The sequence below is a fragment of the Phycodurus eques genome, chromosome 22 (assembly GCF_024500275.1).
Source record: "Phycodurus eques isolate BA_2022a chromosome 22, UOR_Pequ_1.1, whole genome shotgun sequence".
Classification (NCBI taxonomy): Eukaryota; Metazoa; Chordata; class Actinopteri; order Syngnathiformes; family Syngnathidae; genus Phycodurus; species Phycodurus eques.
In genome coordinates, this window is record NC_084546.1 from 10034523 (window position 1) to 10047634 (window position 13112).

Here is a 13112-nt window from a genome sequence, read left to right on the forward strand (position 1 = left end):
TTTGTTGTGACACGCTCTTCCTCTGTGCAGTGGACAGCGGAACTCATCCAGTCAGTTTTCGAGTCGCGCTGACCATTGAGATTCTGCGGAGGGATTTCAGTTACCTCTGGTTTTGTTGCCAAAGCTCCAGGCGCAAACTCCCTAATATCCGCTGTCCTGTACAGAAAGTGGGCTTGACCCCAGAACTAAACACTTTTGAAGGACCACTGTGTGTTTTGCCTGAGGGAACTCTAACTTTAGTTGATCAGAACCCTGCTGGGGATGGGGCACTCTCAAACCTTTTATAGTTCCAGGAAATTCGGACCTAGAACTACAACTTCCTGAAACTATACTGTTGGCTACAATAATTTCAAGGAGATACGAGTCAAACTGTATTTCAGTCAGCGTACCAACTGAATGAGCGTAGTGTTACATAAGTGGAAGAACCAAGCAGTGATCCCATGAGGAATTTTGGCACAGGTTTGCAAATGTGCACGGGCGGAGTAGAGGGCTCTGCGGGGCTCTCTCACATGTCTCCCGAGCCACTAAGTATTTTGGAGAGTGGGTGTCACTTGTCAGATGGGAGATAGATCATATCAGCTTCGCTTGAACCTGCATTATGTCTGAGGCGGCCGCTTTGAGCCAAGGCTTCTTGGATTCCAAGATAAAGCTTTGTTTTGGTCTCCTTTGGAAAACCACAAGAGTCTAAATAGACTGTTTGAAAAAAAATGCATCTGTGATGGTTGTGCGCCCGATTGTTCGTCAACCTTTCTTCTATTTATAACCCCCAAGTGTGTTGAATGCGGAATTTGTTGAGAGAGAGAGCGACAAGAGTTGAACTTTCTCCATTTATAGAAACCTTTTCCAACTGTGGGGTGATGAGACGTTTAGAGACGTTTAGAGGCGCTTTTACAACCTTTTCCTGCTTCAGACAAATCATCAATTGTGCAAATCGATCAAATTGTTCATCGTGGGTCTTCTGCGCGTTATTTTGAAAAAAAAAAAAATTTTTTTTGTGGCCTCTTGGAAAAGTAATTTCGGCCCGCTGTATGTTCCATATTTCTAGAGGACTGACAATAAAATGCTACCATACCATACATCTGTACATCGTACAGTATAAACACTTAGATATATTACCAATGAGAACGTGACCAGTCAAACTATTTTATTTACAGTACAGGTCAAGCATATAGTGAGTGTAAAGATCTGCGATCTGGGTCCTGGCAGTGAATTCTCACATTACTCAACAATAACATCCATTAGTGACGCAGCCGTTAACCCGATCCGGTTTGTATTGGCCGGCGTAGTCGCTCGCAAGGCCAAAATGAAAAGGAAAAGGAAAATATAAGACCGAGGTATTAAGGCACTATCACACGCTAATTTAGGCGCATTTCATTAAATCCTATCGCCTGGACTTTAGTCTGGGACATTGCTCAGCCTCTTTCAGGGTATTTAATCCAGGGTGAAGGTGATGCCCTGTGACACTAATGACCAGCCACCCAGCAACGCGGACCACCACTTTGGGGGGTGGGGGGGAATAAATAAATAACATAACATAACTTTCTTTTTTTGGGGCGGTGAAAATGTTGCAATCAGAGTCTCGTTTTGGGTTGGCACGGATCCGACAAAATGTGGAAATGATTCCCTTAATATTTTTTTGTTGTTTTTGTTTTGTTTTTTTGGCCAAGCCAGATGAATTCCACACCTGAGGACTTGCACAACTCAAATCAGCCACATATCAGTAACATGCATCCTAAGCAGCCCCTTTTTCCGACGCATGCCAAAACGTCAGTGCTACTTTAACAACCGTCTGCTTTTTTTTTTTTTTTTTTTTTTTTTTTTTTGTCTTCTTCGCTTGGATCTGGTCTATTGTTTCCAGCAGATCTGCGCTTAATCAGTGCATGTGCTTCTAGGGGTGTTTTATGATGAAAATTGTATGCTCAGTGGCGGCTCGCCGATGTGAAAATGAGGCCATCGTGTCCGTAACACCACTAATGTTATGAGTTTAATGCGCATGGGCCTTGGATTAGTTATAGATTCACAATAGCCTTTTTATTGTTACAGTGTAACGAGTGAATGTATACATTTGAAGGCAAAAGACATTGGAAAATAGTGACAGTTTTGATTCTCCTTTATCCGATCGAAAACTGTGCACTTGTACAATCAACAAACACACATATGGGTCGTTTTCATATAGTTTTATCAATCGTGGTAAGACAAAAAAAAAAAAAAACAATCTAATTTAGGAATTTTTCTTATGCCACCTTGGCGTATGAGAAAAATCCTAGACATCCCAAAATATAATAAGCATCTGCAGCGGGGCACGCGCGAGGCCAGTCAGACCGATGCCCAACTGCAAGTGTGGGAATGTGTCGTCTGATACACCCCCGCCCCCTCCCCCGCCCCCCCTCCCCCGGGACCAGTTTGGGCAGGGAGGAGCGAATCCAGCAGGAAATCGGGAGTGTCCTGACCTGATCGGGTCGAGATGAGATATACAAACGCTCGCACTGCAACGTTTGACATCGAAAGCTGACTGTGAAGTGCTTGTTTTAGCAAGCCGCGAGGAGGACCAATTTAAATTCCTCGAGAAGGGATAACAGCTGCTTGAATGCTGTGACCTTCGGTTGAAACACCCTGGAACGCAACACCCAATAACACACTTTGTATTCAAGCCAGTTTTGAACACGCTTAGGACACAAGTGAGTTGTTTTCTTTTTCATGAAGAGGTGGTACAACCCCAATTCCAATGACGTTGGGACGTTGTGTTAAACATAAATAGATTGGCAAATCATGTTCAACCTGTAATTCATTGAATACACGAGAAAGAGATTTCATGTTCAAACTGGTCAACTTGATTGTTTTTAGCAAATAATCATGAACTTGGAAATTTATGGCTGCAACACGTTCCAAGAAAGCTGGGACAGGTGGCAAAAAAAAAAAAAAGAGTTGAGGAATTTAGGGATTTCATCATCGACGGTCCATAGTATCATCAAAAGGTTCCAAGAATCTGGAGAAATCACTGCATGCAAGCGGGAAAGCCGAAAACCAAAATGCCAAAATGATGAGAGGATTTCTTTTGTTGAGACAATTTTTCATTGCATTCTGGAAATTGCACCCAAGGATGAACCAGACTTGTGTGTATGTCCAGAATTCTCTCCCTGCTATCTTGACTGATTTCTTTTGACTTTCCCGCGATGTTACACAATGAAGCAGTGCGTTTCAGGTGTGCCTCGTTCTAATACATCCACGGGTGGCGTCTGTCTCTCAATCAGAAACTTTCAAAGAAAGTGACATCATCATCCGGGTTTTCCCAAATTGTTTAAATGCATAGTAAACTTACTGTATGTAAACCTCTGACTTTAACGAAAGTAATGACATATTGCCTTTTAAAAAAAAAATCCTTTCAATATGCTCGCATTTAGCAAATACAAATAATTATGGTCATCCAAATAAATTGTGTGTGCGTGTATGTAAACAAACTCTAGCTCACTCGCTATCCTAACGAGAACAAGCGCTATAGAAAGTGGATGGATGCTCTGTATGAAATATAATTTCCAAATTTAGAAAGACAAAAAGCCCGATCTGGCCCTAATGCGGTCAACTTGCTGTTTCTTTTACTATAAGGCTTTGAATGCTAGTGCTTCAAGATAATTATGTAAACGCTAAGAAGCGAGCATTAGCACTAATGCTACTGCACCTTGTGCTTCCGCATGTTATCTAATGGTCTGAGCGCGTCGAGACCGAGCTAATTTGGTCTTCGTAGATATCGGCGGGGCCATATGCTAACGTTGTAAGTTGGTCACCGGAGGATAGCGAGCTCCATCTGAGCTCCTTTTCGAAGAGGTCTTGCAAGACGGGAAGCGGCTCCATCAATCACCGCGAGGGACAGCTCGCTCTCCTCCCAGGGCGCCGCGGACCTCTCGGCGCAGCTGCTCCCGAAAGAGGCCTGCTTCCCATTTTCATTCCTATCTGTCCATGAGCACACAAAACATGCACAGCTGAGCTCTCGTCAACAAAGCAATTAGAGGACTCCGGTTAAGACTCCAAACCAGATTTACCTTCAGGATACTTGATGGATGTGAAGCAGGAAGGTGGTGGCAAGGATGGAGGATGACTGTGTGCGTGCGTTGCGTTGCGTGCGTGTTTAATTGTTTTACTCGATACACAATAAGCAGGGGCATCAAACTCATTGTGGGCCACCTCGTCGTTTCGGTTTCCCTCACAGGACCATTGCGCATGACTGTCTGACATGTCACGGCTGAAAAACTTGACGAGTAAGACACAGTGGTTCTACTAGTGCCCCAAACGGCTTTCCGTTCAGGAATCAATGTGGTGTGACGCACGGGCGTACTGCTTTTCGTCACTAGCCGGGCCGCGGTTATCAGGTCAGCGACGACGGAGGCGCCACGTGTCGACCTCGCCCACGTGGCACCCGGGTCGCACAAATATCGGAGGTGTGGGGGGGTTCAGCGGGTTTACAGTTCTGGTCGGGCCACCTCGACGACGTGGAGGTGCGGAACATGATGCACGTGGACTCAATGCCCTCCGCCTCTGTGGAAAATCCTTCGCATTTTGGGAAAATGACTGATGACTGAACGGGGGACCAATCTCAGCTGGGGATTGGCTCCTGCTCACTCGAGGCCCTGATGAAGATATGAATAGAACGGAGTATATAAAGAAGTGCTTTGTGCGACACCCCAACGTCACTCCTGCTTGTTCAACATCACTCAAAACTTTATCCGCCGCTTTTGTTTTTGTATACGTCGCCCTGTCACGTCTGGACTGCGCTTAGCAACGCCCCCCCCCCCCCCCCCCCCCCGCAGCAACGCGCTTTGACAGACACACGCACGCATATGCAAACACACACTTGATTCTTTGCATGATGATGGTTTAAAAAAAAAATAATCACTTGAATGTTTATATGTCCAATCATGAGAAAGTCTCATAGTCGATGAGCTGTGCGAACGCATTTAACACAACTTCATAACGTACTTCGAAGTTCATCGTCTATTATTGGGTCGAGGAAGTTTTCTCTCACCATCTCCGTTTCATTTCAGGGAACTATTTGTCGACGCTCACATGAAAAACAGATTTTTAAAAATGTGCTTTGTTTTGTCGCTTTACACGCTAAGTATCTTTCCTTAGGATAATATCCGTGCAGAAGCATGGTAAATGTCTTTCGTAACCCCCAACGTCCGACTGCTCCTTCTTTAAGACGAGCGGTTGAATGTGTCACCCGTGGAAGTGGGTCAATATTTATCCACAGTCGGCTCGAGAAGGGAAACGGCTTGGCCAGACGATGTTTTCTGAACTCACTAGTTTTGAATTTTTGGGGGGAACGCGGAAGATGCGATTTTGCTCACTGAATTTATCTCCAGTTTAAAGGCTTACGGTGTTGTGTATAAAAAAAAAAAGAAATTATAATAATAATAATAAATGCTTGTTAGGTTTATTTAGAACAAGGAGCGGCAGATCATTCTCGATTCATGGGAATAGTGCTAGGCTCTTGTTCTTCGCCTTTGATCCTGGACACCCACTTTTTTGACTGCGCTGTATGTCGTCCGCAGTTCCCTCCGTCGTCGACAACAATTGAACAGTTGAATTAAATTGGGTTCATTACTTTTTTGACTACCCCTTATACATAGCAGATAGGAGAAAAAGCCCTCGCAGGGTACCAAAGACGACGGATGCGCCATACTAGGCCGAGCGTTTGTCCATCACACGCGGCCCGTCATCTACTCGCAGCCATACAGTACATTTTTACGGTAGTTTCAAGTTGAGGAAAAAGTCGAGACATCTGGAAGCAATGTTCACCAAAAGGGTGTAATGAGATTGTCGAGAGCACCCGAGATTCACGATTATTTCCTGCCTTCACGCCACCTGGGGCGACCAAACTATTGAGCCAGCACTTGTCTGAACATAAAAAAAAAAAAAAAAAAAAAAAAAACACACACACACATTTCATCTGCCAAGATCCTCGTTTGACTCCTCGAGCAAATATTTTTTAAAGAGCTTAATTTAGACACCGGCATCCAGGTCGGAAGTGTTCGAAGACTTTTAGTTGTTCTGTCCTCTTTCTTGTGATATTTTGGTATCAATCCCACTTGAAATTAAAGTCTACTAATGATTTCATGCGGCAGTTTATCTTACAAGCTGACAGGCTGCGTGTTCAAACCAAAAACATCCATTAAGACCTTCCAGTAACAGGAATTAAATATAGCTTTAAGGGATTCAGTGAGAGGGGATTTTTTTTTGTTATCACTTTTACACACTCATGAAAATTCCACAAATTAGTCACAGGAGAGGCTGAGTTTTGATCGAGTGCGGCCTCTCGGGAGTGATCTCAGCGGGGTTGCACGCATCATTATAATTCATCGCGCCGCTTTAAACGTCTCATAAAGGTGAGAGATTTAGAGGTGGACTCGTTAACCTCTTAGCCCCCGCGTCGGAGGCTGTTTTCTCTCCGAGAGCAAACTCGAGATCGTATCAGTGTAGAGCTGTGAGCGCTGTGGTTAGCACATTAGCTACTTCCCACATTGCAAAACAGCCCGTGTTAGCTCCGTTGCACATTCTAACTTGTCCATACGTGTGAATATTAAATGACGATTGGCCGGCAGGCAGTCCAAGGTGCACACCAAGTCAGCTGAGATAGGCCCCAGCTCACCCGCCAAGCTCATAAGGATATATGAACGGACAGAGATGCGGAGGACACCACCTAGTGGTAAAGAGCTAATTGTACGGATACATACAAATCATTGGTGCCAGATTTCAGATTTAGAAAACGTGTATGCATATTGTAATGCACTATATAGTAGTTGTCCTACTATATGCTAAAGTTGTCGACATTTCTGCCGACAAGGACTCCACTTTGAACTTTGAACTCGCTATTCCGCGAGACCGTAAGCCCAATTTCCTGAGCTGAGATGACGAGGATTTTTATCTCGCGGTTGAATCATCGCAACACTTTTACTGTCATTGATAACGATCAAATCCCACTTTAATACTCATGTCTTCATGATGAAAAAGCGTCACTGGTGTCACTCGACTGACACTGACAGCAGTACTCTGTATAATAGCGTCTTGTCTTTAGCTGTCGGTTACATCGGTCGCCGTGAAAACAGTTTGAACTTTTTTTTTTGGGTCGGTTTTTGCACGTGTTCTTTTGAAGCGTGTAAATTAAGACTATAAATATAGTTACTTTAACACCAAGAAAGCTTTAATAATCAGTTTTTCGGGGGGCCATGGAAACCTCCGGACCCCATGGCAATTGCCCGAATTTGTACTGTCATGAAATCCTTTTCGCCGCTTGCTTTAAGTGAGATCAAATTAGCTTTTTCTAAACCACAATGACTTGATTACTCGGTGAAGTTGTTGGGCCCCACTAAAACAAGCATTGTCTTGTTTAACTCCCCAAAAATCGGACTGAAAAGGCATCTCTTTCAAGTCTATATTTGTCATTTATGCCACAAAATACAAACACAAGCTCAGGACACTACTAAACAAATACCAACCAAAATACTGACTGACTAGTACAAACTAGTGTGCGATGCCATTCGGGAGGTTCAGTGCGCAAAACATCTAGGGATCACACTTCATGATCTCTCTGAGGCAGACGGTGGCATAACATGAGGAGTCCAGGTCGAAGTTTAAGGTAAGCGTGAGCGATTCGCGCTTGGCGTCCTCCGCTGCGACCTTCAGGTGTCCGTCGCTCTTTATGCCGCTGTTTCCCGTTGCCTCTCCTCCTCCTTCCTCATTGGTCAGGAGCTGGTAGCTAAGGTTGCACAGGTTGGCCAGTAATGGGCGGTAGCAGCCCGGCAGGTTCAGCTTGAGGCCGCCCACTCGGAAGCGGCAGTTGTCCAGGCCGTCTCTGGCCAGTCTCTCCCGGTACCACGTGCCCGTGGCGTTCTCGGGGTACTTCACCGTGTTTCCTGGCATCGGGAGCAGCACCTGAAGACACGAGTCACGTTCCAATTCGGAATCAAATGTACAAAATGCGGTCTCAACTCCATACCTGAGTGAGAGCGTAGACTCCCTGTCGCTCTTCTTGTTCTGTCACCACGTGGATCTGAGAAAAAGCAGCGGATTCATTCTCCTCACATTTAAATACACATGTACTGATTCTTGTTGAAAAAATATGCGCATGTTAAAACAGTACTTAGTACAGTAATCCCTCGCTATATCGCGGTTCACTCATTGCTGATTCAGTGCATCACAGATTTTTTTTTATCAATGTGTGTATTTACTCATTTGCACATCTTTGGTACAGTTAGCATTGCTGGCTATTTGACTGTAATGTGGCAGCAATGACTCACATAGGGACAAATGGATTATTTTTCTTTGTAAGGAGGAGAAGAAGAAAAAAAAAGAAGAAAAAAAACCTTACTGAGCAATTTCAACTCACACATTTGGTTAAGTCGACATGTTGCTTAATAATGCAGAGCGCACGGCCGGAAAGCCACTGTTTAACACACAAGCCAGATCTTGGTGAAATACATTCATAAACACCCAACCGAGCCCGACGTACAGTGCAGATGATGCCCAATATGGAACGCATGCAAGTAAAGAGCAACCTTTAACTTGATTTTCTACCTGTCGTTCAAAAGAGCACCGCAAAGATTTGGTGTTTAGAGGAGTGTGCGTGGATGGTGACCTGAAGTGGACAAATTCCTGCACCACTCTAAAGTATCCCATATTGACATTGAATTGCATAAATGAAACTTTGCAAATTACATACATAAAACAATCAATCATTGGTCACTACTTACTTATTTTAGTGTCTTTGTGTTAGGTATGTGCCTTTTAAGAGGCAAATATTTGTGTGTCTGTATGTGAGCCGTGGTCAACAGCAGTTTCTGTGTGAGTGTGCAATGTAAAAAGTTGAACTCTTACCAAGGTAATTTGTCTTCCTTCTAGTCAAAACTAATTTGATTACGCTTAGAATAGGACTCATCACCTAAAAAGTAACTTGTTTTTACTTGAAATGAGTCGATTTTATTTATTTTTTCCCTTACTCCAATTGATAAGTAAGAATTCGATTAAAGCAAGTGAAAATTGTCTAAAAAAACAAGTTACTATTTAGGCGAGGAGTCAGAATCAGATGAATGCATGCATGGATACGTATGCTCACGTCTCCATGCGCTATTTTCACCGTCCTCCGTAACCTCGCTCCCACAGCCTGAGCTTTACCTGAGCTGCCCTGCATTCGCCACAGTCGTCCGTTTTCTCTGCCTCCTGCATCCACACAAGGTCTCCCCTCCGTACGCCGTGACCCAGGGTCGCCAATCTGTGTGCGACCGCCTCATTCCAAACTCTGCAGAATTGTAAAAAGCAGATGGATTAACAGGACACTCCGCAGGCCAAGGCGATCGGATTGTGGCTGCTTGCAGATGACCTGCTACAGTAGGCGTGCGGATAGAAGACTCTCATGCCGTGCGGAAGGCTGAGCCAGGCTTTGGCGCAGCCGTCCGGGCCGGTGCCATAACGGTTCAGGGCGCGGAGCATGAGCCGTTCCCTGGCTTTGGACGCGGGCATTAACGCCAAGGACTCCTTAGCATTATCTGGAGGAATAAGTTTCATAGATCACTTATCGAGTCCCCACCACCGTGTTAGCAGTACGGGCGAAGTTAGTGAGGGAGTGTTGACTCACCCGTCTGAAGGAAGTGTCGCTTGGCTTGGCTCGGAGGATCATCGCCGTCCTCGGGACTGAAGAACAAACGGACTGCGTTCACCTGAACGCAGGAAGAGGGGCTCGTTGTTTTGGTTTTGGGTTTTTTTTCCATTTGCATTTCATTTTTCATTGCTAAAAGAACTGAAACACGAAAGAAAGTATTTTCTATTTTGTATTTCATCGAAGTGTTGAAACTTTTTAGTATTTGGTTTTCATCAATTTCATGTCTTAAATGTTTCATCATAATGTATTACTTTAAGAGCTCTGGGATGTTCGTACAGCAACCTGTTTGTGCACTTTTCTGCACTGCTAATTTGAAATAATGTCCTGTTTTTTTAATAAAGTGATGGAAATTTAGTTGTAGTGCTTTTTTTTTTTTTTTAAATCCGATTCATCGATGAATTGATTAACTAATTGACCGCTTAATCCATCTCAATCCCAAATCTTTAGTTGCAGCCATCGATAAAAGATCTAAATATATATATTTTTTTAAATACACAGTATATGGAACAGGTTACCCATGGTGTTGTCCATACCTTGGTTTTTGGCCCATGGTTTGGTACATTTTCAATCCGTTATTTGTGCTGAACGAGAACCACTTTTTTTTTTTTCCCCCTCTCAAAATGATGTCTTTATTTTGCTTGTCAGCAAAAACTGCATTTTTACAAACAGCTTTATGCCAAAAAAAACAACTACAACAGCACAAAATCCTCTCATCTCTGCAACACTCACCATGTCTTCTTTGAGTAAAGCCAGCCCAATTTGGTCAGACTGAACACTCTGCCCACTACCGAACCGCTGCGGCCCGTAGTAGTTGACAAAACCTCTCACCTGACACAGAACAAAAGAAGAGCCACGGTGAAAAAGTAGAGAAGAAGAAGGTTCCCCGTCAAAATGTTCATACCTTGACATTCTCCAGTGCTTCCTCCACCAAGCCAGCGAGTCGATGTTTTGTCTCAGCGCCCGAGTGCGCGTCGATGGTGCCATGCGACCTCAGATTGCGAACCACCAGGTCGAAGTGGTTTCCCTGCAGTCGTCCCAGCTTCAGCGGCTCGGCCACGGAGCGGATGTGCGAAAGACGCATCCCTCGCTTCTCAAACGCCGCCCTCTTCTCCATCAACCTGGTGAGAAAACACGGATTGTGATCGTTTCCGAATTTCGAGTTGTGTGCCTTCAGTGTATATGTGCCAAGCGATTGGCTGCCGTCCAGTCCGGGGTGTACCCCGCCTCTTGCCCGAAGTCAACTGGGATAGACTCTAGCACACCCGGGACCCGAATGAGGATAAGCTGTTTAAAAATTTTTTTTTTAAATTGATGGATGGATGATGGGAGTTCTTTCAACAAGACTGATAACAGCCTCAACCTGTACTGGCTCATAAAACGGTGAAAAAGGTGAAATTTAGCTTCACTCACATGTTTCAGCAATGTAAACTACAGTAAATTAGACTTAATTTGACAAGATGAAATAAGTTCAAACATGTTAAGTGAATGCAAGATAGAGTGACGAAATGAAAAGGCGCACTTCTTTCAAATAACGTCATGAAAACAGATTGACTTTAAATGGTTTAGATGGAATTTGTGTACTAAAAGAAAATCATGTTCATCTGAAGAATTATGTTTGACTTAGTTCTATTGCACGTGTGTACGAAAGTATCCCGCAGTTCTATTGTTACCGTTGTGGCGAGACCTTCTTGACCACCATGGATTGATAGGTGACCGCTCGCTTGTCCTTGATCCCGGCGTAGGTGAAATCCGACGGCAAGACGCCGAGTGTTGCTGCCATGTAGCTGATGGCCTCCAGAGTCTCCAAGTTCTCCTTACACAGCGTGAAAGCTGCAAGAAAGAAAAAAGTGAGTGGCCGAGCAACAAATTTGCGCTATTTTTCCTGTGTTCGTTCACCTGTGTAGACATCCTCCTCTCTGCGCTCCTCGGCGCTCCTTTTCTTGGGTCTGCCTCGCTCCCTCAGCCGCACCGAGATGGCCGTCCTCTCCTGTTCGGTGAAGCTCTTGGTCTCCACCAGTTTCCCAAAGCGGCGGTTGAGGAAGTGGTGCACGGCCGTGCGGTGCTCCTTGTTGTCGTCGGTGTGAAACGTATAGGACGAGTCTTGCACTTTGGCATCAATGAACCTGAAGAAGTCCTCCGCTTCCTCCTCGGTGACCAGCTGGGAGAGCTCCCTGTAGTCCGGGTCCTCCCTCACCCTGATCTCGGGCTGGATGGTGACGGTCATGAGGAAGGGGAAGCGGTGTCGCACGGCCCGGTGCACGTTGGCTCGCTGGTACTTGTCGGTGAAAGAACCCAAAGAGAGCTCCTTGTGGCCTGACTTTTCACCCTCCTCCGCCTCGTCTCGGAGACTCAGCACAAACTGCTCGAGCTGTTCGCTCACCGCCTGACCCAAAACCATACTCAAGTCTAAGCTGTCTGGGCTCGATATGGTAAAATCGAACCTACAGTCGGCTGAGAAGTCAGCATCCTCGGACCCCTGGAGGTTCTGATCCTGTTTACATCTCCCACTGGTCTTGTCCGAGCAGTGAGGAGCCTGCGTGGCTGCTCCTGAATTCACTTGCCGTCCATTGATGTCGATTTCAGTCACCACGAAGTCCCTGATGAACTTTTTAATGTTTCCTAGAAAACCCTCATGGTCTGATATGAAGCACGCAGGGACACTGGCAGCATCACCGTCCTGCTTCATTGTAATGTTATTTTCGACAAATGACCCGCGGCAGAAATCAACTAACAAACTGTAGATCACGAGCTTTTTGGCCGAAGAGATGTTACGAAGCTATGAAAAACAGACGCTTCATATCTGACACAAAAGACTGCTCCTGCGACGTAACGGAGTAATTACCCAATAGTCCCGCTCCAATTACACGCCGGAGAGAAAAACACTAAGTTGTTAGTACATACCGAAATGACACAGTTGTGAAAAAATAACAAAAAAAACCGCCGACGTAAATGGAGTGAGCAGCGTGTGTTTTCGAGTAGCCCGCTTGAAGCACATAAACACAACAACACAGCACGCTCAACCCTCTACTTCCGGGGCATGTGACACGTCACGTGGCTTCATTTTCTTAAAGGGGAAGTCACGCGTTATCGCAAGGCTGAAGAACGTCATCAATACCACTACTCTGGGCGTGCCAAAAATGGGTATACACAGCAGGTGAGGCTGGGGGAGGCCACCTCATCCACACGCATCAGCACTGGGGCGCCCCAAGGTTATGTCCTCTCTCCGCTGCTCTTCTCTCTCTACACAAACGACTGCACCTCAGCGCACCCGGATGTCAAACTCCTGAAGTTTGCAGATGACACCACTGTCATCGGCCTCATCAAGGACGGTGACGAGTCTGCATATCGACAGGAAGCGGAGAGGCTGGAGCTGTGGTGCGGCCGACACAACTTGGAGCTGAACACGCTCAAGACTGTAGAGATGATCGTGGACTTCAGGAGGCATCCTTCGCCACAGCTGCCC

At 45.4% G+C, this 13112-nt stretch overlaps 1 protein-coding gene across 1 annotated transcript; it reads right to left on the reverse strand.

Moving 5' to 3' along the window:
• Positions 1-7357: 7357 nt before the first annotated feature.
• pus7l (pseudouridine synthase 7 like) lies at positions 7358-12674 on the reverse strand. The gene is made up of 9 exons (XM_061668363.1): positions 11546-12674; positions 11320-11479; positions 10551-10767; positions 10379-10477; positions 9626-9707; positions 9371-9536; positions 9166-9289; positions 7991-8044; positions 7358-7926 (listed from the first exon to the last, which is right to left on the reverse strand). Exons 1-9 carry the CDS (start codon positions 12333-12335, stop codon positions 7558-7560), a joined length of 2061 nt encoding a protein of 686 aa, XP_061524347.1. The 5' UTR covers positions 12336-12674; the 3' UTR covers positions 7358-7557.
• Between the last annotated feature and the right edge of the window lie 438 nt (positions 12675-13112).